Source organism: Dipodascopsis tothii (genome assembly GCF_038497935.1).
Source record: "Dipodascopsis tothii strain CBS 759.85 unplaced genomic scaffold V1510scaffold_55, whole genome shotgun sequence".
NCBI classification, from domain to species: domain Eukaryota; kingdom Fungi; phylum Ascomycota; class Lipomycetes; order Lipomycetales; family Lipomycetaceae; genus Neoaidaea; species Neoaidaea tothii.
In genome coordinates, this window is record NW_027118039.1 from 1 (window position 1) to 22,702 (window position 22,702).

Here is a 22,702-nt window from a genome sequence, read left to right on the forward strand (position 1 = left end):
CGCCACCCCCCCACCCCCCCCCCCCCCGGGGGCCCCCCGCCCGCGGGCCCCCCCCCCCCCGGGGCCCCCCCCGCCGGAGGCTCGCGCGTGGCAGTGCAGCGAGCCTCCGGCGGCGACTCCGTCGAGGGTGTGCCCTGCGGGCGGCGACGCGGCTATATGCCTACCGAGGGCCGACGGAGCCGGCGCCGGCAGAGACCATATAGCCGCATATAGCCGCATATAGCCGCTCGTCGCCGCCGCCCCCGCCGAGCCGCCGTCGCTCCTCGGCCGCAGCCCGCAGACCACACGCCGCGGCGCGGCGCCGGGTCGCTTAGATCGCGATCTAAGCGAGCGAACACCCAGCCGCGAAGCAGCTGCAGCGGCTGGCGCGAGTGCCTGACCCAGGACCGTGGTACGTGCGGCTCGAGCGGCTGGCGCCACCTGCGCCACGCGCCCGCACACGGATCGGGCCGAGCCCGCGCGCCAGCCGCGCATGACGTACTCAGCCGCATTTCGGCAGACGTACGCGGGCGTACGGACGCCCACAAACAGTCACGGCGAACCCTAGGGGGCGCGGGCGGGGCGTGGGCGCGGGCGGAAGAGCCGCGGGCGCCGCACGGCGTGCGGCGTGAGCCGCACAGCGTGCGGCGCCGTGACTCAACCCGCGGCCGGCGCCCGCGGCGCGCGGCGCTGCGGCCGGCGCCTAGTGCGTTTTCGTGCCTGGCCCAGCCGGGCTCTTTGTCACATTTTAGTTGTTGCACCACAACGCCGCAGTTGTGGAGGGCTAACCGCAGTCGTTGTTTCACGATGGCCTCTTGCTAGAACGTCAGGGCGGCCGCGCAGAAAAATCTTCGACCTTGGCCGGCACACCCTCGAGCATCCGCAGAGATACAGCAGGCCTTGCGCAGGCCCTGGATGCAGCAGCAGCGCACGCAGCGCGATTGCAGATCGCCGAGACCTCTCGGCCACGTTGGGCCGCACAGTCACAGTGGCCCGAAGCACAGAGCCGGCCCGGGCTGGGGCCGGCGAGCCCGCCGCGGGCGGCCGGGCAGCGGACGGCGCGGTGCCGGCGCTGGCAGCGTCGGTCGCCGCGTGCGCGCTGGACGAGCGGCGCGGGGGCCGGGCGCTGCCCGGCCCGGCCGCGTTCGGCACGCCGCCGTCGCTGTCGGCGCGGCGCCGGCCGTCGGGCCTGGTGCTGACGCTGCCGGTGTCGTCCTACAGCTTTGACGACGAGCGCGATGCGCAGGAGAACGCGGCACGGCGGCCACGGCTGGCGAGCGTGAGCTCGGTCAAGAGCGCGGGCACGCGCGCGTCCTCGGGCGGCTCGGCCGACGGCGAGGACGGGCCGCGCGCGCTGGCGTCGGTCGTGCAGAACGCGGCGCCGCCGACGCCGCGCGAGGGGCCGCCGCCGACGCCGCTGGCGGGCCCGCAGGTGTCGTATGCCCGCTTTGACCGGGCGCTGTACGCGGACCCGGAGGAGTTCCGGGCGGACGCCTACCCGGACGGCCCGGTGGCCGTGTACGCCCCGCAGATCTACATCTACTCGGAGCCGACGGCGGCGGAGGCGGCCGCGTTCGACGTGGTGATCAACGTGGCGCGCGAGGTGGCCAACCCGTTTGGCGGCCGGACGCCGCGGACGCCGCGGTCGCCGGCGGCACCGGCGTCGCCGCGGCGGCCGCCGCCGTCGCCGGCGCTCGAGCTGCCGGCCGGCGCCACCCACACGCGCGCCGGGGCCGGCCGGCCCGAGTACGTGTCGGTTGCGTGGGAGCACAACTCCAAGATCACGCCGGACCTGCCGTTCCTGACGGCGCTGATGGCCGCGCGCGCGGCCGAGGGCAAGCGCGTGCTGGTGCACTGCCAGTGCGGCGTCTCGCGCTCGGCGTGCCTGATCGTGGCCTTTGTCATGAAGGAGCGCGGCTGGGACCTGAACCGCGCGTACATGTGGGTCAAGCGGCGGGCGCCGGCGATCGGACCCAACATGCGGCTGATCTACCAGCTGATGGAGTGGGGCAAGACGGTCGGCGGCGACGGCCGCGACGGCCGCGACGACGACGACTCGGACGCCTAGCCGCCGGCGGCCGGCCGCCGTGCGGCGCCGGCCGGCCCAGGCGGCCCGGCCCCGCGACCCTATACCCCGACGCTTGTTCTGTCCCGCCCGCCGGCCCGGCCGGCGCGGCCGCGGCCGCGCCGCCGCGTCTGTCTGTACATAGCCAGACCCAATGCACCGTCTACGCACTCGTTCTGATTGCTTGATTTACGGTAAACAACAACACGCCGGGCGGCGGCCGCCGCGGCGGCTAGCCGACGACGAGCAGGCTCTTGCCGGCAAAGTACCGCACGTCCACGTCGGCGTCGTCCTTGAGCTTCTCCAGGTTGGGCACGACCAGCGTCCGGATGACGTCGTTGGCGGCGTCGAGCCGGGCGGCCTCCTCCGGCGTGAGGTCCTTGGCGGTGTCCTGTATCATGGCCTCTGGCTCGGCGTCGGGCTTGGCGGGCGCGCCGGCCTTGTCGCCGCCGACGGCCTTCTCGCGCAGGAGCCGGACGACGATCTCGTACGAGCGCGCGATGTTGAAGCGGATGTTGGGGATCGAGTCGCCGACCATGCTGTTGAGGAACGGCAGGATGTCGTCCTTGATCACGTCGTAGCTGACGACGGGCGCGAGCGAGGTCGCGGCCGAGCAGCTCGTCATCCGGTAGAGGTAGTTCTGGTTCGAGCCGGCCTCGACGATCTTGGGGATGATGGTCTCCTTGGACCACTCGACGCCGAAGACCTCGGTCAGGTTCTTGAGGTTCTCGGTCGCGGCCGCGCGGATCGAGAAGACCGAGTCCCAGAGCCAGCGCATGCACAGGTCGCGCAGCTGTGTGTCGAAGAACTTGACGCCGAGCTGCGACGCCAGCATGGGGATGTACTCGATGATCGCCAGCCGGACGCGCCACTGCTTGTCCTCGGCGAGCTGCTCGATGGCGGGCAGGAGCGACTGCGACAGCAGGTCGATGCCGATGACTGGCGTCAGCGGGCGCGGGCGGGGACTTACCGTCGTTGACGAGCTCGAGCTTGCAGATGATGTTGAGCCGGACCTCGGGGAACTCGTCCTTGAGCATCTGCAGGAACATGGGCAGCAGGAACTTGATCGTCAGGTCCTTGCCGAGGATGGGCGCCAGGCCCGAGATGTCCGTGGCCAGCGCCGCGCGGACGTGCTGCGACTGGTCGTTGACGAGGTCGTCCACGGACGGCATGATCTCGGCCAGCACGGTCTCGCGGTCGACGAGCTTGCAGAACCCGGGGATCTGCTTGACGATCACCGTGCGCACCTCGGCCTCGGTGTCCTTGAGCAGCTTGACGAACGCGGGCACGAGGTCGTCCTTGAGCGTGGCCGCGTCGGGGCCGACCGCGAGCGCGACCTTCTCGAACCGGTCGGCGACCATGTACCGCACGCGCCAGCTCTTGTCGGCAAAGAGCTCCTTGACGCGGCCGAGCAGCTGCGCGCGCGTCTCGTCCGGGCCGAGCACCTCCGCGATCGCCACGAAGACGTCGACGGTGAGCAGCCGGACCGAGTCCTGGTCGTCCTTCATGAGGTTGACAAAGAGCGGGATGATGTCCTCGACCACGTGCTCGCGCGCGATGTGCGGGATGAACGTCTTCAGGTTCGTCGCCGCCGCCCGGCGCACCATCGGCCCGTCGTCCAGCACCAGCTGCTTGTACAGATGCCGCAGCAGCGTCTTGCTCTTGTCCGACACGCGCGCGTACACGTACGCGTAGATCGCGGCCACGCTCACGCGGTTCGTGAACCACTCGGCGTTGGTCAGGCGCTGCACCAGCGGCATGAAGCTGCTCTCGACCTGCTCCGGCGTCATCTGGTCGCAGATCCGGTTGAGCGACGCCGTCGCCTGCCGTCAGCGCCGCGCGCGCGCCCACGTACCTTGTCGCGCACCAGCGTCTCCTCCACGCCCGCAAACGACTCGAGCGGGCTGATGAGGAAGTCCGCGTACTGCGGCCCGCCGATGTACGGCACGAAGTTGCCCAATTCCTCCGCCAGCACCGTCAGGACCTCGTCCTCGTCCTCGAGCGACTCTGCCCCGTCAGCGCGCCCGCGCGCGCCACGTACCCTCCAGGAACGGAATCAGCTCCTGCCGCGTGCGCTCGGCGCCGAGCGCCAGCGCGATCGTCGACAGCCGCCGGATGGCGGCCAGGCGCAGCGTAATGTCATCGTGCTGCCGTCAGCCGCCGCCGCGCGCGCCACCCACCTTGAGCTCGTCCAGCAGCACGGCCACGGGGAACAGCTGTTCCGACGGGGGCGACGATGATTCCATCTTGTTTTCTCCTCTCGCAGCTATCCAATTCGGCCCGTTCAACCCGCAATCTCTGTCTGTCCGATGGCTCTAGTGCTCTGCAACGCGAATCGACCGCGTTAGACTCCGGATAGATCGTTTAGCAAAAAATCCGCAATGTTCCCTGCCGCCGTCAGCCTGCCCGCCTGCGCTGCGCCCGCGGCGGGCCCCGCGCCGCGCCGCGCGCCCGCCGTGCGCGCCACCTACCAGCAATTAGGATGGATACCACGTCGATGCACGGATTCACCTGGCTTGGCTTCTATTAGTTGCACGACTCTGTTGCCATAAGACGGTGGTGGTGATGATTTCTCTACACGCCCTGGTGTTTGGCTGCTGGTGGGCGCTGCGGTCACCCAGAGGTTATGTCAGCTCGGGGCGATCCTGACGCAGCGCGCGCGCGCGGCTCGCGTAATTGCTTAGTCACCACGCGCGCGCGGCGGGCGCGCCGCGCTTGCGGCACAGACGCGCAAACGCCGCGGCGGTTGTGCGGCCTGGCCGCGCCACGCAGGGGCGGCGGCCCGGGCCGCCGCCGCACGGGGCGCGCCGCGGGGCGCGCCAGTTATGCCGCAACCGCCGCGCGCGCGCCCCTGGCCGCGGCGGCACAGCCGCCCCGCGGCGCCGCACTTGCAGCCGCAACCGCCGCGCGTCCGCCCCCGCCCGCTCTGACTCTAATTTTTTTTTCCACCGCAGCGCCGCCCGTGTTTGAGCGAAAACAGTCGCAATCAGCGAAACCACAGCGCAACAGAGCAATAGACAGCATGCCGACCGTTGCCGTTGACAAGGAAGACCTCTACGAGGCGTTGGGGTGAGTCGCAGCGCGCGCAGGCGCCGCGGCCGGCGGCGGCCGGCGGAACGAGACCGTCTGGGGAAGCGGCGGCGGCGGACGGCGGACGGAATTGCGGGCGACGCCAGGCCCGCGACCGGCCCGGAGCCTGCTCGGAGGGCCCGGGCGGCCGCCGGCACCGTGGCGCGTCGCCGGCGGCCGCGCGCCGGCCCTCCCGCCGCCGCGCCCGCGTGTTTGTGGTGTGTTCGGCGCTGACGTCCAGCCGGTCGTACACGACCGAGGAGTTCGACAACCTCTGCTTCGAGTTCGGCATCGAGCTGGACGAGGACGTAAGTGCGGGCGCGTGGCGCCGCTGACGGCAGACGTCGCAGGGCGAGCTGGCGGTGGTCGACGGCGTGCAGGAGCGCGCGCAGCTCAAGATCGAGATCGGCGCCAACCGGTGAGTGCGCGCACAGGCCGCGCTGACGGCAGGTACGACATGCTCTGCTTCGAGGGCATCGCGCGGGCGCTCAAGATCTACCTGGGCCTGATGGACGTGCCCAACTACCGGCTGTCGAAGCCGGCCAAGATGCAGCAGATCATCGTCAAGCCCGAGGTAGGCACGCCGGCGCTCCCCGCTGACCGCAGACGGCCCAGATCCGGCAGTACATGGCCGCGGCAGTCCTGCGCGGGGTGACGTTCACGCCGCGGCGGTACGAGTCGTTCATCGCGCTGCAAGACAAGCTGCACTCGAACCTGTGCCGCAACCGCACGCTCGTGTCGATGGGCACGCACGACCTCGACACGATCGAGGGCCCGTTCACGTACGAGGCGCTCGCGCCCAAGGACATCAAGTTCGTGCCGCTCAACCAGAGCCAGGAGATGGACGGCGAGCAGCTGATGGAGTTCTACGACGGCGACAAGAACCTCGGCCGGTTCCTGCACATCATCCGGGACTCGCCCGTGTACCCGGTCGTGCTGGACGCGCAGCGGCGGGTGTGCTCGCTGCCGCCGATCATCAACTCGGACCACTCGAAGATCTCGCTCGAGACGCGCAACGTGCTGATCGAGGTCACGGCCACGGACAAGACCAAGGTCGAGATCGTGGTCAACCAGCTCGTGGCCATGTTCTCCGAGTACTGCGCGGCGCCGTTCGAGATCGAGCCGGTGGCGATCGTGTCGCCGCACAACGGCGAGTCGCGGATCTCGCCGGACCTGACGCCGCGCAAGACCACGGCGTCGGTGGCGTACATCAAGGCGTGCTGCGGGTTCGACCTGCCCGCGGACGCGATCTGCAAGAACCTCGAGAAGATGTCGCTGCTGGCGCAGCCGTCGGCCACGGACGCGGACGTTCTCGACGTGCGCGTGCCGTGCACGCGGTCGGACGTGCTGCACCAGTGCGACATCATGGAGGACGCGGGCATCGCGTACGGGTACAACAACCTGCCCAAGACGTTCCCCAACAAGTCGAGCACGATCGGCGACGCGTTCCCCATCAACAAGATCGCCGACATCGTCCGCCGCGAGGTGGCCGCCGCGGGCTGGACCGAGGTCCTGCCGCTGATCCTGTGCTCGCACGACGAGAACTTCAAGTTCCTGCGCCGCGTCGACGACGGCCAGACGGCGGTCAAGCTGGCCAACCCCAAGACGCTCGAGTACCAGGTCGTGCGCACGTCGCTCTACCCCGGCCTGCTCAAGACGGTGCGCGAGAACCGCAAGCACGGGCTGCCGATCAAGATCTTCGAGGTCTCGGACGTGGCGTTCAAGGACGAGAGCAGCGAGCGCAAGTCGTACAACGAGCGCCACTGGGGCGCGGTCTACTGCGGCAAGACGTCCGGCTTCGAGACCGTCCACGGCCTGCTCGACCGCGTCATGAAGATGTTCCGGGTCGACTTTGTGGCCGAGGCCGACGCCAAGCCGGGCTACTTCATCCGCGAGCTCGCCAGCGACACGTACTTCCCCGGCCGCGCCGCCGCGGTCTTCTTCCGGTCGAAGAAGGACCCGGCGACGACGCACGAGCTGGGCTCCTTCGGCATCCTCCACCCCGACGTGCTCGAGAACTTCGACGTCGCCTACGTGGCCTCGGCGATCGAGCTCAACATCGAGCCGCTGCTGTAGCCAGTACCCTGCTCGATGCACATTAATACGATTGACCTCTCGCTCTATCAAAACACCGCCGCTAGCCCCACATCCAGTCCACGAAGCCGCACAGGTAGCCGCCCCACAGCAGGAACCGCAGCGCGCGCCCGAGCAGCGCGGGCCGCACGTGGTCGAACTTGCCGGCGCAGCCGAAGCCCTCGCTCTCCACGCCCTCGCCCATCTCGAGCGTGTTGCGCACGCGGCAGCCGCCCCACCAGTTGTACCACTTGGGCTGCTGGCACACCACCGCGCGGTCCAGGTGCTTGAACAGCGGGCCCGTCGGCCCGTCGATGTAGCGCCACTCGAACGGGTGGTAGCGCTGGCGCGGGTCGTCCGGCGGCAGCTTCTTGTCGCCCCAGTGCCCGGGGAACAGCAGCCAGTCCGCGCCCTGGTCGTCGCCGGCGTTGGCCGACACCGGCGTCTCGCCGTCGTACGTGTAGCCCAGGAAGTTGGCCGCCGGGTCCCACAGCGGCCCGCGGTCCGTGAAGTCCGACAGCATCCGGAACGGCAGGTCGTGCGAGTGCTGCCCGGTCGACCCGTAGTTGGCGTGCGTCCCGCGGCCCGAGTAGATCACCGGCCGCTCCGGCCGGCCCTCGGCCTTCTCCAGCGCCTCGAACGTGAACCCGCTGCCGCCGCCGTGCGCCGACATCCACAGCGAGTGCGGCCGCCCGTTGTGGAACCGCAGGATCGAGTGCTCCCAGTCGCCGATGTGGTTGCCGTACGGGCCGCCGCCCATCACAAACGGCCCCAGGTTGAACGAGTAGAAGTAGAACCAGAACGAGTCCACCCAGCCGTCGCCCTTGTCGTACACGATCAGGATCGCCGGCGCGTCGCACCGCCCGCTCTCGACGTCGATCCGGTTGCGCGCGCCCGTGATCCAGTCGGGGTCCACGTCGAAGTCCGAGTCCGACGTCAGGAAGACGTCGGCGTCGCGCGGCAGCCGCCCGACGTCCGCGCGCGTCATCGGGAACGACACGTTGGCCGTGATGTTCTGGCCATCCAGCACCGGGAACATGTGCGCGATGCTGCCGTCAGCGCCGCCGCCTGCCCACTTACAAGTCGTCCACGTCGCATGGCAGGTAGATCTCCTCCGAGTACAGGTGGACCATGGGGGCTGCCGTCAGCGCCGCCGCCGCCGCACCTACCGTATCTCGTGATGTAGTCCGGAATCACGCCGGGCTCGACCGCCCACCGCGGCTGCTCGTCGTACGCCGTGAACTGCACCTGCGCGGCGCTCGCCACGCCCACGACGGCCGCCGCGACGGCCGCCCACACCGCCCAGGCGCCGGCGCGCCACGGCCGTGCCGGGGAGCGGGCCATGCTGTTTGCCGTGCGGCTTGTAGTTCGCCTGTCTCGCGTGTGCTGCGAGCGGCGTGTGTCTGCTGCCTGCCTCTGTAAGTCTGCGTCGCCGTGCGAGCTCGATGGGCCTCTGGTGAAGAGATGTCGCCTGGAACGCCTGGGGACAGGAGCTGGGTGCCGCACAACCCGCACAAGGCCTGGTGACGTTGTCCGCCTGCGGCACATGTGTCGCGCGCCGCGCCACTTGTGCGACCCGCGCCGTCCGGGCCGCGCCAATGGCCGCAATCTCCACCGTTGTCTCCGGCGAACGCCGGAACAAGGCGCTGCACCACGCGCGGTGGGCCCGCCTGCGAGCCTAGCGCGCCTGCACCTGCGCGGGTGTCGCCCGCCCGGCACCCGCGGCCGTGCGCCTGCCGCACCAGCGCCGCACGCCGTGCGGCTTGCCGCTCGGAGGGCGTGCGGCTGTGGGCCGCTGCTCAGCCGCACGCCGTGCGGCTCGCGCGGCTGTATCCCGCCCGCAGCCCCCCCCGACGGAGTCGCCGCCGGAGGCCCGTACACCTGATGAGCGGGCCTCCGGCGGCGGGGGCCGGGGCGGGGGGGGGGCCGGGGGGGCGGGGGGGGGGGGGGGGGCGGGCCGCCCCCGGGGGGGGGCCCGCGGGGGGGGGGGGGGGGGGGGTGGGCGGGGGCCCCGGGGGGGCCCCCCGGGGCGGGCCCCCCCCGCCGGAGGCTCGTACACTGCTGAGCGAGCCTCCGGCGGCGACTCCGTCGAGGGTAGCTGCCCTGCGGGCAGGTTTCGGATGCGCTTATGAGCCGCACTGTGTGCGGCTCACTGCGGCTATATGCCGCCCGCAGGGCGCACCCTCGACGGAGTCGCCGCCGGAGGCTCGTAGACACTGCTGACGCCGTCCGCGACGGCCCCGAAGGCGCCTGGGCGGCTCCCTGCAGCTAGAGCGCGGCTACATGTCTGCCGCAGGTACCTGCCGCCTGTGCACCGGCCTCGGTCGGCTACTGCGACGGCAGGCGGCTATGCGGCTTTATGCGGTGGCTATATGTCGATGGCCTTGGCAGTCGACGGGACGCTCTGCCGCGGGGCGAGCCACAGCCTGCGCGGCGCACACGCAGCGCCTGTAGGGCGCACCTCGACAGTGTGGCTCCAGAGACCTGCTCGGTAGATGTAGAGCCTCCGGCGGCGACTCCGTCGAGGGTGCGCCCTGCGGGCGGCGTACAGCCGCAGTGAGCCGCACCGCGTGCGGCTTGTACGCGCAACCGATACCTGCCCGCAGGGCAGCCACCCTCGACGGAGTCGCCGCCGGAGGCTCGCTCGGCAGGTGTACGAGCCTCCGGCGGCGACTCCGTCGAGGGTGCGCCCTGCGGGCGGCATATAGCCGCAGTGAGCCGCACAGTGTGCGGCTCATACGCGCAACCGACATCTGCCCGCAGGGCAGCTACCCTCGACGGAGTCGCCGCCGGAGGCCCGCTCATCAGGTGTACGGGCCTCCGGCGGCAACTCCGTCGAGGATGCGCCCTGCGCGCGGCATGTGCCGGCCCGGCAGCGGCCGTCGTAGTATAGGAAACAATTATAGATACAAAACTTCGTGAATGTCTTTTACTCGTCGTCCTCGGCGACGTCGTCGTGGAAGGTCTTGCCCTCCAGGGTGGGCTTGATGACGCCCGCGCGGATCAGGAAGTCGCCAAAGTGCTCGCCGTCGTTGCGCTCAATGGACCAGCGCTTGAACAGGGGCTTCAGGGCGTCGAGCGCCTGCTCCTCGTTGACGCTCGACTTGTAGAGCTTGTTGAGGCGCTGGCCGTAGTAGCCGCCGCCCAGCATGAGGTTGTAGGCGCCGTAGGCCTTGCCGACCATGGCGACCTCGGCCAGCCACGGGCGCGCGCAGCCGTTGGGGCAGCCGGTCATGCGCATGACGACGCTGTCGTGGCGCAGGCCGATCTCCTCGAGGTAGGCCTCGAGCTTGGTGATGAAGACGGGCAGGTAGCGCTCGGACTCGGCCATGGCCAGGCCGCAGGTCGGGAAGGCCACGCAGGCCGACGACGACAGGCGCAGGGCCGAGAACTGGAGGTTGTCGAGCTTGTACTCGGCGAGCATGGCCTTCATGGTCGGCAGCAGCTCGTCGGTGATGTTGCTGAGGATGAGGTGCTGGTTGCCGGTCAGGCGGAACTGGGCCGGGCCGGTCATGGCCTCGGCGATCTTGCGCAGGCCCGTCTTCATCTGGAACTCGGGCGTGTCCTCCACGCGGCCGTTCTCGATGAACATGGTGAAGTGGTGGAGGCCGGTCTCGTCGGTGATCCAGCCAAAGTGGTCGACGTTGGACTGGATGGTGAAGTCGCGGCCCGGCTGGAGCTTGTAGCCCAGGCGCTCCTCGACCTTGGCCTTGAAGCCCTCGACGGTCAGGTCGTCGACGGTGTACTTGAGGCGGGCGTGCTTGCGGTCCTTGCGGTCGCCGTGGTCGCGCTGGACGAGCACGACCTTCTCGCAGACGTCCACGACCTGGGCCGTGGGCACGTAGCCGATCAGGCTGCCCGTGCGGGGGTACGTCTTCTTGTTGTTGTGCGTGGTGCCCATGCCGCCGCCGATGAGCACGTTGAAGCCCTCGAGCCGGCCGGCGTCGTTCTTGATGGCGACGAGGCCGACGTCGTTGGCGTAGACGTCGACGTCGTTGTACGGCGGGACCGTGATCGCGATCTTGAACTTGCGCGGCAGGTACGTGGGGCCGTAGATGGGCTCGAAGTCCGTGACCGCGTTGCCGCCGACGAGCTGCTTCTTGCTGTCGGGCTTGTCGTCCGACAGCCAGATCTCGTGGTAGGCCGACGTCGACGGCAGCAGGTGCGTCGAGATGTCCGTCGCGGCCTGCAGGATGTCCTTGTGCAGCGCGGCCTGCGCCGGGATCGCCGAGCACATGACGTTGCGGTTGACGTCGCCGCACGCGGCCAGCGTGTCGAGCAGGCACGCGTTGATGCCGCGCATCGCCGTCTTGAGGTTGCGCTTGATCACGCCGTGCAGCTGGTACGTCGCGCGCGTCGTGATCTTGAACGTCTGGTTGCCGACCGACGACGACAGGTCGTCGATCGCGATCCACTGCGCCGGCGTCGACACGCCGCCGGGCATGCGCACGCGGATCATGAACGAGTACGCGGGCTCGAGGCCGGCGGCCTTGCGCTGGTCGCGCAGGTCGCGGTCGTCCTGCATGTACGTGCCGTGGAACTTGGTCAGCTGCTGGTCCGACGCCGGGATCGAGCCCGTGCTCTCGTCCAGCAGGGCCTCGGCGATCGTGCCGCGCAGGAAGTTGGACTCGATCTTGATGTCCTCGTTCGTGATCGGCTTGGGCTCGTCCACGATGGCGCCGACGCCGTCGACGCCCATGGCCTTCCACAGCGCGGCCTCCCAGTCGACGTAGGCCGTCTGGTGGCCGTCGGGGTCCTGGTCGTCGCCGAGGCCGAGCGGGACCATGGCGACCGCGCCCAGCGACGCCAGCTTGCGGTCGAGGTCCTTGGCGGGCTTGTTGTAGTAGACCCGGTCCTGCTTGCGCGGCCAGTAGAGCGAGTCGCCCATGCCGAAGACGGCGTAGTTGAGCGCCGAGAGCTCGAGGTCGTTCGCGCCCTTGACGGCCTCCCAGAAGTTGCGGCCGTTCTGCGGGAACTCGCCCTGGCCGGCGGTCGACGACACGAAGACGACGTTCTCGCCCGTGGGCAGGTCGTCCACCGGGAAGTCGTCCATGGCCATGGCGACCGCGCCCAGGCCCTTGGCCTTGGCCCGCCGCGCGAGCTTCTTGGCCAGGCCCTCGGCCTGGCCGCCGTCGGACGCGTACAGGATCGTCAGCGGCGGGCCCACGAGCGACTCCATCAGCTTCTCGTACGACTCCTTGGCCTTCTGCTGCTGCTGCGAGCGCACCTCGGACGCGTACGACCCGGCCACGTTCTCGCCAAACACCGGCACGGCCTTGGCCAGCTGCGTCAGGTGGTTCTCGCGGTCGAGGAACGCCTTGAGCTCCTTCTTGAGCGCGGACGAGTCCAGCGAGAACGCGGCGTCGGACTCGACCGTCGGGTTCCAGCGGTAGAGCGGCCAGTACCCGGCGTCGACCGCGGTCTTGGTCTCCTGCAGCACCGTCACCGGCGAGTCGACCTCCTCGAAGTACGGCAGGTACGCCATCACCACGGACGGGCCGTCGAACTTGGCCGCCTCGAGCAGCGCCTGCAGCGCCTGCGTGTACGACGAGTACACGGCGATCGAGGCCACGTACGCGTTGGAGTAGTTCATCGCGTACAGGCCGACGTCCTTCTTGCGCCGGGTGGCGTCGGCCTCGGCGCGCTTGGAGTACGGCTGCGAGTCGATGATGAGCACGTTGACGTTCTTGCCGGACGCGATGATGTGGTGCACGCCCGAGTTGCCGAGATCGTACGACCACGCGTCCGAGCCGATGATCCACGACGACTGCTCGGTCAGGAACTGCTTGCGCGCGAGCAGGTCCGCGGCGACGGGCGCCTGGTCGGCCGCCAGCAGCGCGGCGAGCTCCTCGCCGGTCTCGGCGAGCGTGGCGGCCTTGCTGTTGTGCGCCAGCAGCCACTTGGACGCGGTCTCGACGGTCTCGGGGGCCAGCGCGGCCTCCTTGACGGCCTTCTCGAGCGCCTTGACGAACGCGGCCTTGTCGTCCTCCTTGGCGAGGAACGCGCCGTAGCCGTACTCGGGCCGCGTGGCCAGCCCGGCCGGCACGCCGGCCTGGTCCTTGTCGAGCGCGTTGAGGATCGCGAGCTTGTTGCCGAAGATGTTGTGCAGCATCTTGGTGTACGCGGTCTCGAGCTCCGGCTGCGTCGGCCGGAACGCCGCGTCCAGGTCGTGCGGGAACGACGCGCCCACAAACAGGTTCTGGATCGGCGTCTCGGACTGGATGTTCTGGATCATGCCGCGCAGCGCCTGCGCGATCGTCTTGGCGTCCAGGAAGCCGAGCTGGTAGCCCACGACGACCGGGATGGCCGGCGTCTTGGACACGTCCTCGTTGAGCGACGAGATCACGTCCAGGAAGAGCGGGCCCCACTTGGTGGTCTGCCGGTGCAGCTGCTCGAGCACGCCCAGCCGCTTGACCGACTTGGGCAGCGCCGCCAGGAACTTCTCGGACGACCACGGCCGGTAGACGCGCACGGTGGCGACGCCGACCTTGCCGTAGACCTCGCCCCACGACGCGGCCGCGATCGTCTGGACGAACGTCTGCGCGATCGAGCCGAAGATGAGCAGCGCGGTGTCCGCGTTGGACGCGCCCTGGTAGTCGAACGCCTTGTAGCCGCGGCCGGTGGCCGCGCGCACCGACTCGAGCACGGCGTCGACGTCGTCTAGCCGGTCGGCCGTCGTGTATGTGCTGGCGGCCACCGGCACGCCCTCGACCGTCTCGGCCGGCGCGGTCGACCGCGCGTTCCAGTACAGCCCGCCGACGGCGGCGCCCGGGCCCAGCGCGACCGAGTCGCGCGGGAAGATCTTCTCGAGCTGCTCGACGTCCTCGAACGGGATCGGCGTCTCCTCGCCAGCGGGAGCGTTGAAGAAGTGGATCACGCCCTTGCCGGTCTGCAGGGCGAGCGCGTGCGCGGCCACGGCCAGGTCCTGGGCCTCGCGCAGGCTGAACGACTGGATCAGCGTGAAGCCGAGCTGTCTGAGCGCCGTGATCTCGGCGTAGTCGGGGAAGTCGCGGCTCATCGACACGTGCAGCACGACCGGGCGCTTGGCCAGCTTGGACAGGTACGGGATGCCGGCCGGCAGCGTCGACGACGTCGTCACGGCCGAGACGTACGTCTTGTGCTTGAGCTCCTCGACCACGGCCAGGAACGGGTCCGTGTTGTGTCTGACCGCGACGACCTGGGGCAGCGTGCCCTTCTTGGCGACGAAGCCCCGGGTCTTGTGCCGCGAGATCTGCTCGAGACCGTGCTGGAATCCGACCTCGGGCGCCTTGTTGATGGAAGGCTGGACCGAGAAGACGACCTCGGAGAAGAGGTATGCGATGCGGGCCGCTGGGATACGTTAGCGCAGTTCGACGGAACAGGGCGACGGCCGGGCGGCGAGGCCGGGGGGGCGCCGGGGAGGCGGCGGGGGGGGGCCACTGGGCTGCTGGCCGGGGCCGGGCGCGCAGGGCCGGGGCGCCGGCGTGCGGCGCCGGGCAACGCCGTTGCGCCGCAGCTAGTGCGGCGCACTGCAGCTAGCTGCGATGCCCGACCCAACCGTTCGGGACGACCCCCACGCATGCGCCGGCCCGGCGCACACGGTGTCACGGGTACGGCCGATCCAGCACGCCGGCGCGGTGCGACCCGGCCCAGCGTCCGACCGCCCGCGTCCGACCGCCGGCCGCCCGCCGCCCGGCCGCGCCCGCCGCACACCCGCCGCTGCGCCACAGGCGCCGCCAGGGTCCAGCCGCGCCATTGCCGTCCTCCGCCCGCCGCCGTCTCGCCCAATACACTCACCAGCGTCTTCCCGCGTAGAAACCATTCCGAGGGGAGGAGCCATTTCGAATATTGTTGCAATATCAAGGCAGCAAAATGGGAAATGGGTGTAAAGGATGCAAGTAAAATTTATAAAAAAAATTGTTAAGCCTGTGTATGGCTATATAACCTAAACCGTAGGTTTCCGCAGCGTTTACTCTACGTCTCCACCGCCGCCAGCTGGCGCCGGGGCACCTGCCCAGCGGCGCTGCAGCCACGCCGCACGGTGCCCGGGGTCGGGCGCGGGATTTCGTCGTCGGCGGTGGCGAGCACGCGAGCGCCGGATCGGGCCGCGCCGGGGTCAGGCCACGGCGGGCACGTCGGCGACCCGACGTCGGCGACCTCGCCGGCGTCGTGCGCCCGCAGCCCGATCAGCCCACGCCGCGGCCGTTGGCAGCTGTTCTGCCCATGGGATGTCAAGTTTTTGGAGGTCTAGGATGCCAGAAACTCACTAGCCGCAATTGCGCCATCAGCCCCGGTGGCCACCGGCCAATGGGGCTAGCACAATAGCGCTAGCAGAGCGTAATCCGGGCGCGGTGATTGCCCACGGCCGCGGGCGCGCAGCCCCGTGGCTGCAGGCGGCGTGGCGCCGGCTGTGCCACGGCGGCGCGGGCGCGTTTGTGTGGTCCAGCCATCGGCCGCGGGCGGTCCAGCCATAAACGCCGCGGCTGCTAGGCCAAGTGTGGCAGTGGTGGCGGCACTAGCCGCAGGGCGGCGGGGCTTACGCAGGCGTTTGCGCCGGTTGCACCGCCCATTCGGGGCGCAGATGGGGCGTATGGCGCCATCGCGGGCGGTGCTGATTGGCGCGGGGCGCGGGTGGCTTGACGCAAGGAAAAAGGTGGATTGCAACATCGCACGTGACTGTCACGTGTCGCTCACGTGCTACGACCCGAACGTCGCGCCCGCGTTCGCGTTCTTGAGCGCCGTGCGCTTCTGCGCCGAGATGCGCCAGTCGTTCGGGTCCGACGCGTACCGGTTGTGCAGCGGCTGGATCCGCTCGGCCTTCTTGCGCTTGCTGAGCTTGTCCGTGTCGGCCACCTTGAAGAACGTCGGCGACGCCTCCACCAGCCACCGCGGGTCGATCGCGGTGGTGCACTGCATGTACTCCTTGGACGTCATGAGCAGCGTGTGGTAGATCACGTACTCGGCCGTCTTGCCGAACAGCGCCGACGACGGGTGGATGTACACCGGCGTGTTCTCGATTAGCGTGCGGAAGCCCTCCTGCGGGTCCCGCCGCGCCGCGTTGCGGAAGAAGCCGGTGCACATCGCCCGCCGGACGCGGTCCGTGTCCGCGCCGGCCGACAGGATCGGCTGCTTGTGCCGCTGCATGATCTGCACCAGCTGCTGCCGCACGTCCTGCGTCCGCTTCATCGACCGCGCCTGGATGAAGTTCTCGTAGCACCACGACGCCGAGAACCCGTTCGACCGCCACGCGTTGAACACCGTCAGCAGCGTCAGGTGGTCGCCCGTCGGGTCGTGGAACCGCGCCTTCTTCTGGTCGGCCGCCTGCTGCTTGTCCTTGGGCCGGTAGAACACGGTCTGGACCGAGAGCATGGCGATGATGCTGAGCACCTCCTCCGAGCAGCCCAGGTCGACCGACGCCAGCAGCACGCGCGCCAGGCCGGGGTCCATGGGCAGGTCGGCCATCTTGCGGCCGAGCCGCGTCAGCAGGCCCTCGTCGTCGAGCGCCGACAGCGCGTAGAGCTCCTCGAGCGCCGACAGCATCGTGTTGGTCGGCGGCGGGTCCATGAAGTCGAAGTTGAGCAGGTCGTTGATGCCCATCGCCTTGAGCATCAGGATCGTGTGCGACAGGTTCTGCCGCTGGATCTCGGGCACCGTGTTGGGCTGCATCTCGTTCTGGTACGCGGCCTCGGTGTACAGCCGGTAGCACTTGCCGGGGCCGGTGCGGCCGGCGCGGCCGGCGCGCTGCCGCGCCTGCGCCTGCGAGATCGGCAGCACGACCAGCGAGTCCATGCCGAGCTTGGGGTCGTACGCGCTGATCTTGACAAACCCTGGGTCGACCACGTAGTAGATGCCGTCGATCGTGATGGACGTTTCGGCGATGTTGGTCGCGATCACGACCTTGCGGCTGCCGGGCGGCGCCGGGTCGAAGATGCGCGACTGCACCTCGCTGGGGAGCGCGGAATACACGGGCAGGACTGCGGTCAGCGCGCTCTGCCGCCCACTTACCGATCAGCTCGGGCACGGACGGCCCGAGCGCCTTCATGCGCTCGTACAGGATCTCGCACGACGTGTCGATCTCCTCCTGGCCGGTCAGGAACACCAGGATGTCGCCCGGCGGCTCCGACAGGTGGATTTGCATGACCGTGATCAGCGCAGCGTCCAGGTAGTCCGACTCCTGCTCCTTGGTGAACATGATGTCCACCGGGTACGTCCGGCCGGGGATGAACAGGATCGGGCAGTTGTTGAAGTACGCCGAGAACTTCTCGGCGTCGAGCGTGGCGGACGTGACGATGAGCCGCATGTCCGGCCGGCGCTTGAGCGTCTTCTTGAGCAGCGCAAACAGGATGTCGGTGGCGACCGTGCGCTCGTGCGCCTCGTCCAGCATGATCACCGAGTACTGCTTGAGGTCCGGGTCCAGCAGCGCCTCGCGCTGGAGCATGCCGTCCGTCATGTACTTGATCTTGGTGCGCGGGCCGGACGTGTCGTCGAACCGGATCGTGTAGCCGACCTCCTCGCCGACCTTGCAGCCGACCTCCTCGGCGACGCGCTTGGCGACCGACATGGCGGCCACGCGGCGCGGCTGCGTGCACGCGATCTTGCCGTGCTCCGCAAAGCCCTCCTCGGCCAGGTACTGCGTGATCTGCGTGGTCTTGCCGGAGCCGGTGTCGCCGACGACGATCAGCAGCTGCTGCTCGCGCACGGCCTCGATCAGCTTGTCGCGGAACTTATACACTGGCAGCGACTCGCGCTGCTCCTTGATGGACATGTTGGTGATCCGGCCAAACGACGTCGAGTTCTTGAACGCCGACTTCTTCCACTCGGGCATCTCCGGCGCGCCCTTGCGCGCCAGCGCCTTGTTCTTGATGTCCTCGGCGAACGTGCGCGTGCCCGGCGCGACCATCGGGTCCTCCCACTGCTCGGTCAGACTGGCCTCCTGGGCCTTCTTCTCGGCCTCCTCGCGGGCAGCCAGCTGCCGCTGCTCGCGCCGGTCCTTGGCCAGGCTGGTGCCGGTCATGGCCGCGCGGTAGAGCGAGCCCTCGGGGGCCTTGACGACGCGGATCGGGCTCAGCTCGAGCGACTGCTTGGTCTGGCCGGCCAGGAACGGCGGCTCCTCCTCGCGGACCTCGATGTCGACGTCCTCCTCCTGCTCGAGGTAGGACGGGTCCTCCAGCGCGTCGACGTCCTTGTCGATGTCGGGGTAGTCCGCGGCCGAGAGCGCGCCGGACGCGATCAGCTGCTTGATCTCCCAGCGCTCGGGCGACGTCAGCCGCTTGCGCGCGCGCTGCTGGCTGGCGTACGCGCCCAGCGCGCTGCCGGAGCCGCCCATGCTGCCCATGCCGCCCATGCCGCCGTTGGCCTCGGAGATGGCAAAGAGCTGCTGCGCCGGCGCGAGGTCCTCGCCGGTGAGCTGGTCGACGTCCTTCATCGAGAGCCCGATGCGGTCGCCCTGGACCGAGACCACCTTGACGCGCACGGGCTGGTTGCGCGAGATCAGGTCGGACGGGTGGTTGACGCGGCCGTTGGCCTGGATGGCCGAGACGTGGACGAGGCCGTCGACCGGCCGCCGCAGCCCGGACAGCGACACGAACACGCCAAAGTCCTTGATGCCCGTCACCCGGCCCTCGTAGATCTTGTACAGCTGCGGGCCGTCGTCGAGATCGCCGTCGCGGCCGCGCCGGGGGCTGGTGGACCGGTGGCGCCGGCGCCGCTCGTCGCGCGGCGACGCCTCCAGCAGCCGCTTGCGGCTCTCGTGGACCTGGCCGTTGCCGGCCTCGGGCGTGGGCTCGCGCACACGGTCGGGGCGGTCGCGCGGGCGGCGGTCTGAGCGGTGCTCGGACCGATGCTCGGACCGGTGCTCGGATCGCCGCTCGGATCGGTGTTCGGATCGGTGCTCGGACCGGTGCTCGCGGTCCCGGTCGCGGACCTTGTCCCGGTCCCGGTCGCGGACCTGGTCCTGGTCCTGGTCCCGGTCCCGGTCCCGGTCCCGGTCCCGGTCTCGGTCCCGGTCCCGGTCCGATCTGTGTCGCTCGGTCCGGTCCCGGTCCGACCGCTCGCGGTCCCGCCGCTCGTGCCGGTCAGACTCGTGGTGCGACCGCCGCTCGCTCTCGCGGTGCCGGCGGTCCGAGTCACGGTGTCGCCGCTCCCGCTCCCGGTCGCGTTCTCGTTCTCGCGGTCGCTCCGCCGGCCGATCCGGCTGCTCGATCGGCCGCTCCGCCGCCTGCTTGTATTTCGGAAACATCAGTCGGATAAATCGGTCCAGGCTGTCCACCAGCGTCTCCGAGAAGTCTGCGCCCGTGCTCGCCAGCATCTTGCTGAACCCATCCTTGTCGGCGCACTTGTCGTGCAGCTGCAGCACGAACTGGGCAACGGCCTTGTCGCGCACGCCCGTGTGGTTTTCGAGCTCGGACGTCAGCTTCGACACCAGCGACAGGATCTCGAGCTGCTCGAGATCGTCGTAGGCTTTGAGCAGGCTGCTGAACTTGGACTGTCCAGCCAGCCGCTGCAGTTTGTCCATTCCGGCGGAAGGCATCGGTCGTCGTCGTCGGCGGCGGCGTGCGGCGCTTCCAGAAAAAAAACACGAAATCATGTCCGGGTAACTCGCCGACGCCGACGTCCGCGCGGCCACCAGATCAACCGTCACAGCCGATTGCCGCCGATTGCCCGCACCCCAGACGCCGGCAGCCGAGCACAGAGACCCAGGTACGCACCCATCATGCCTGTCGACATCGCATGGACGATCTTCTCGGAGGGCGTCGAGGCCGTGCCCTTTTGGCCGTGGATCCAGGACCACTGGACGTGGGCGCCGTGGATCGCAGGCACAGTGCTGCTCAAAAAGTATTTCAGCGGGTCCAAGAACACGTGGGAACGCGACATGCACGGGCGCGTCGTGCTTGTGACGGTGAGTGGCCGGCGGGCGCGCTGACGGCAGGGTGGAACGGCGGGCGTAGGGGCCGCCGTCGTCGAGGACCTCGCCGCACGCGGCGCCCAGATCGTGCTGCTCGTGCGCTCGCTCAGCGACGGCTGGCTGATCGACCACATCACGGACCTGCGGCAGCGCAGCAACAACCATCTGATCTACGCCGAGGAGTGCGACCTGTCGTCGCTGCACTCGATCCGGCTGTTCGCCACGAAATGGATTGACAACAGCCCGCCGCGCCGGCTGGACATGGTCATCCTCTGCGCGGGCGTGTTCCAGCCGCCGACGCAGCCGCGGCAGGTCACGGACGACAACATCGAGCTGCAGTGGGGCGTGAACTACCTGGCCAACTACCACCTGCTCAACATCCTCTCGCCGGCGCTGCGCGTGCAGCCGCCGGACCGCGACGTACGCGTGATCATGGCCAACTGCAGCGCGTACGTGCTGGCCGACCTTGACCTCGACGATGTCGAGTTCCACCGGCGGTCGTACCCGCAGAACCAGCCGTGGCGGGCGTACGGCTCGGCCAAGCTGGCCCTGAACATGTACGCCAAGGAGCTACAGGCGCAGATCGACGCGTACTCGCGGCCGGACGGCCAGCCGAACAACGTGCGCGTGTTCATGGCCAACCCGGGCTTTGTGCGCACGGCCTCGTTCCGCCGGGTGGTCACGCTGGGCAGCTTGTGGGGCCTGGCCGTGTACCTGCTGACGTACGCGTTCTGGTGGATCGTGCTCAAGAGCCCGTGGTACGGAGCCCAGACGCTGCTGCATGTGGCCATGAGCCAGGACTGCGGCCTTGGCGAGGGCGGCAAGTCGTTTGTCGAGTGCGAGGAGGTCCGCAGAGAGTAAGTTGGAGCACGAACGCGCTGACGAGATCGCCGCGCGCCGAGATCCGGGACGAGGCCCTGCGCAAGAAGCTGCTGCAGGTGTCGGCGGCGATGGTGGACAAGGCCGAGAAGGACGGCGCCGTGCGGCGCAAGAAGACGCAGGCCGAGGGCGGGAAGGACGCGGGCAAGGACGCGGGCACGGGCGCGGGCAAGGGCGCGGGCAAGACGGCCAAGCCGGCGGCCCGACCGGCCGCGCCCGCCGCGACCACGACCGCCACAGCGCGCCCAGCCGCGGCCGCCCGCAAGTCGCGCAAGACGTAGATAGATGTACAGCTAGGAATCTTCCTTTATTCAAAACCTGCGTGCCCAAATCAAAACTACTATACTTTTAACTTTTAAGATCTTGGAATGGGACTGTGTCCGCCGAGAGGTCGATTGTCGCACAGTTTGTCGTCGCTTACTGGAGCGAGGGGAAGTCGGTCGTGTTGCTCAGGCTGACCTTGAACGCCGGGGCCGGGGCGGCCTTGGGCGCGCGCGCGGGCTTGGCGTCGCGGGCACCGTCACGGCCACCGCGCGCACCGCCGCGGCCGCCGCGGGCACCACCGCGGCCGCGCTCCGAGCGCTCGCCGCGAGGGCCGTCACGGGCCGGACGGCGCTCGGCGAACACGGGCTCGAAGTCGACAACCTGCTTCTCCTTCTTGGCCTTGGTGGCCTTGGGCGCCTTGGTCTTGAGGCCGGCAAAGAGCGGGTTGGCCGACTCGGACTCGTCACGGACGAGCGCGACAGTGGCACCCCACTTGCCATCCTCGCCGTCGTTGGCCTTGCGGACCTCGAGCTTGTCGCCGGTCTTCTTCAGGGCCAGCTCGGCCAGGTACTCCTCCAGGGTCTTGGAGTTGTCCTCGACGGCGGCAGCCGCAGCCTCGGCGTCGGCACCCTCCTCGGCAAGCTCCTTCTTGGCGCTGACATCGGCAGCCTTCTCGTCCTGGAGCTCAGTGCTGGGGCCGCCCCAGGCGCCCTCAACCTGCTTCTGCGAGTCGCTGTCGTCAGCACGGCCCGATGCGCGCCACTTACGCCTTCTCGTTCGACTGGCGGTCGAACTGGCGGCGGCCGCCACGCGCACCACCGCGGCGCGGCGCAGCGCCGTCGGTCGGGCGCGTGCGGTTGGCCTGCCGGCCAGCGCTCTTGTCGTTGAACGCGTCCTCGGTCTTGGAGCCCGACGGCTTCTTGGGCTTGGCCTTCTCCGGCCGGGCCGAGCGCGGCGGCACGTCCTCCTTCTTGGACGACGTGTTCGGCTTCACGACCTCCTTCTGGGCCGCGGGCGCAGCCTTGACGGCCACGAGATCGGGCTCCTCGATATCATCCGCTGCACAATTAGCCCGCCTGCTTGCGCCGCCGATCCGCGCACTCACCAAGGATGCTAAACAAGTTCTGCCGTTAGCGACGGGCGCCTGGAATACACATACCTTCGTAGTCGACATTGCGTCTCGGTGTGCTCGTACAATGACCTGTTGATCGCTGTGCAATTGCGCTGGAGGCCGCCGTGGCCGCCAGCGATCGCAACTTTTCTGACGGAAAAAGCAGTCACACTTCTGTGAGTCACGTGGCCGCCGCACCGTATGCGGCTCGTACACGCGCCACGCATCGCGCCGCACGCGTCCCCGGCGGCCGCCAAGCACGGCGGGGTCGCGCGCGCTTGCCAGTTGGCAGCACTGGCCACGCCCGCGGGCTTGTAAGCGGCCGCCGGCCATGCCCGCTCTGTGTTGGCCGCGGCTCGAACGAGCGCAATTGCGCGGC

The 22,702-nt window shown here is 69.4% G+C and overlaps 7 protein-coding genes across 7 annotated transcripts; 3 read left to right on the forward strand and 4 right to left on the reverse strand.

The window, feature by feature from the left end:
• Window positions 1–1,474: 1,474 nt before the first annotated feature.
• V1510DRAFT_370988 (dual specificity phosphatase) lies at window positions 1,475–2,047 on the forward strand (the record flags this gene model as incomplete). The annotated part of the gene is made up of 2 exons (XM_066931463.1): window positions 1,475–1,582; window positions 1,679–2,047. Coding segments are annotated over 2 exons (477 nt in total), but the record flags the coding sequence as incomplete, so codon positions are not given.
• Window positions 2,048–2,201: 154 nt separating this feature from the next.
• On the reverse strand, window positions 2,202–4,619 carry V1510DRAFT_432391 (armadillo-type protein). Its single transcript, XM_066935493.1, has 6 exons — window positions 4,516–4,619; window positions 4,225–4,432; window positions 4,086–4,191; window positions 3,900–4,051; window positions 3,015–3,867; window positions 2,202–2,983 (listed from the first exon to the last, which is right to left on the reverse strand). The coding sequence occupies exons 2-6, from the start codon at window positions 4,288–4,290 to the stop codon at window positions 2,277–2,279; spliced, it is 1,884 nt and encodes a 627-aa protein (XP_066786439.1). The 5' UTR covers window positions 4,291–4,432; window positions 4,516–4,619; the 3' UTR covers window positions 2,202–2,276.
• Window positions 4,620–5,012: 393 nt separating this feature from the next.
• Window positions 5,013–7,354, forward strand: V1510DRAFT_383999 (uncharacterized protein). The gene is made up of 5 exons (XM_066931689.1): window positions 5,013–5,113; window positions 5,355–5,421; window positions 5,455–5,531; window positions 5,564–5,687; window positions 5,720–7,354. Exons 1-5 carry the CDS (start codon window positions 5,067–5,069, stop codon window positions 7,187–7,189), a joined length of 1,785 nt encoding a protein of 594 aa, XP_066786440.1. The 5' UTR covers window positions 5,013–5,066; the 3' UTR covers window positions 7,190–7,354.
• Window positions 7,251–8,530, reverse strand: V1510DRAFT_370976 (uncharacterized protein; the record flags this gene model as incomplete). Its single annotated transcript, XM_066931461.1, has 3 exons — window positions 7,251–8,235; window positions 8,267–8,324; window positions 8,356–8,530. The coding sequence occupies 3 exons, from the start codon at window positions 8,528–8,530 to the stop codon at window positions 7,251–7,253; spliced, it is 1,218 nt and encodes a 405-aa protein (XP_066786441.1).
• A 1,585-nt stretch (window positions 8,531–10,115) lies between these two features.
• Window positions 10,116–19,679, reverse strand: V1510DRAFT_370973 (uncharacterized protein; the record flags this gene model as incomplete). The annotated part of the gene is made up of 5 exons (XM_066931460.1): window positions 10,116–14,515; window positions 15,583–15,776; window positions 15,876–17,139; window positions 17,171–18,846; window positions 19,003–19,679. 5 exons carry the CDS (start codon window positions 19,677–19,679, stop codon window positions 10,116–10,118), a joined length of 8,211 nt encoding a protein of 2,736 aa, XP_066786442.1.
• Window positions 19,680–19,746: 67 nt separating this feature from the next.
• Window positions 19,747–21,138, forward strand: V1510DRAFT_424016 (uncharacterized protein). The gene is made up of 2 exons (XM_066935028.1): window positions 19,747–20,063; window positions 20,094–21,138. The coding sequence occupies exons 1-2, from the start codon at window positions 19,878–19,880 to the stop codon at window positions 20,928–20,930; spliced, it is 1,023 nt and encodes a 340-aa protein (XP_066786443.1). The 5' UTR covers window positions 19,747–19,877; the 3' UTR covers window positions 20,931–21,138.
• Window positions 21,139–21,230: 92 nt separating this feature from the next.
• V1510DRAFT_424018 (uncharacterized protein) lies at window positions 21,231–22,489 on the reverse strand. The gene is made up of 4 exons (XM_066935029.1): window positions 22,372–22,489; window positions 22,318–22,336; window positions 21,980–22,271; window positions 21,231–21,945 (listed from the first exon to the last, which is right to left on the reverse strand). Exons 1-4 carry the CDS (start codon window positions 22,384–22,386, stop codon window positions 21,366–21,368), a joined length of 906 nt encoding a protein of 301 aa, XP_066786444.1. The 5' UTR covers window positions 22,387–22,489; the 3' UTR covers window positions 21,231–21,365.
• Between the last annotated feature and the right edge of the window lie 213 nt (window positions 22,490–22,702).

What these genes read in the sequence shown, in the direction of transcription:
- V1510DRAFT_383999 (XM_066931689.1), top strand. Translation starts at nt 5,067, where the DNA reads ATGCCGACCGTTGCCGTTGACAAGGAAGACCTCTACGAGGCGTTGGG. An exon ending in GACCTCTACGAGGCGTTGGG is followed by an intron (nt 5,114 to 5,354) that starts GTGAGTCGCAGC and finishes GCTGACGTCCAG; the next exon opens with CCGGTCGTACACGACCGAGG. An exon ending in GCATCGAGCTGGACGAGGAC is followed by an intron (nt 5,422 to 5,454) that starts GTAAGTGCGGGC and finishes CGCTGACGGCAG; the next exon opens with ACGTCGCAGGGCGAGCTGGC.
- V1510DRAFT_424016 (XM_066935028.1), top strand. Translation starts at nt 19,878, where the DNA reads ATGCCTGTCGACATCGCATGGACGATCTTCTCGGAGGGCGTCGAGGCC. An exon ending in GGCGCGTCGTGCTTGTGACG is followed by an intron (nt 20,064 to 20,093) that starts GTGAGTGGCCGG and finishes CGCTGACGGCAG; the next exon opens with GGTGGAACGGCGGGCGTAGG.
- V1510DRAFT_432391 (XM_066935493.1), bottom strand. Translation starts at nt 4,290, where the DNA reads ATGGAATCATCGTCGCCCCCGTCGGAACAGCTGTTCCCCGTGGCCGTG. An exon ending in GCTGATTCCGTTCCTGGAGG is followed by an intron (nt 4,052 to 4,085) that starts GTACGTGGCGCG and finishes CTGACGGGGCAG; the next exon opens with AGTCGCTCGAGGACGAGGAC. An exon ending in AGACGCTGGTGCGCGACAAG is followed by an intron (nt 3,868 to 3,899) that starts GTACGTGGGCGC and finishes CGCTGACGGCAG; the next exon opens with GCGACGGCGTCGCTCAACCG.
- V1510DRAFT_424018 (XM_066935029.1), bottom strand. An exon ending in CGCCAGTCGAACGAGAAGGC is followed by an intron (nt 21,946 to 21,979) that starts GTAAGTGGCGCG and finishes TGCTGACGACAG; the next exon opens with CGACTCGCAGAAGCAGGTTG.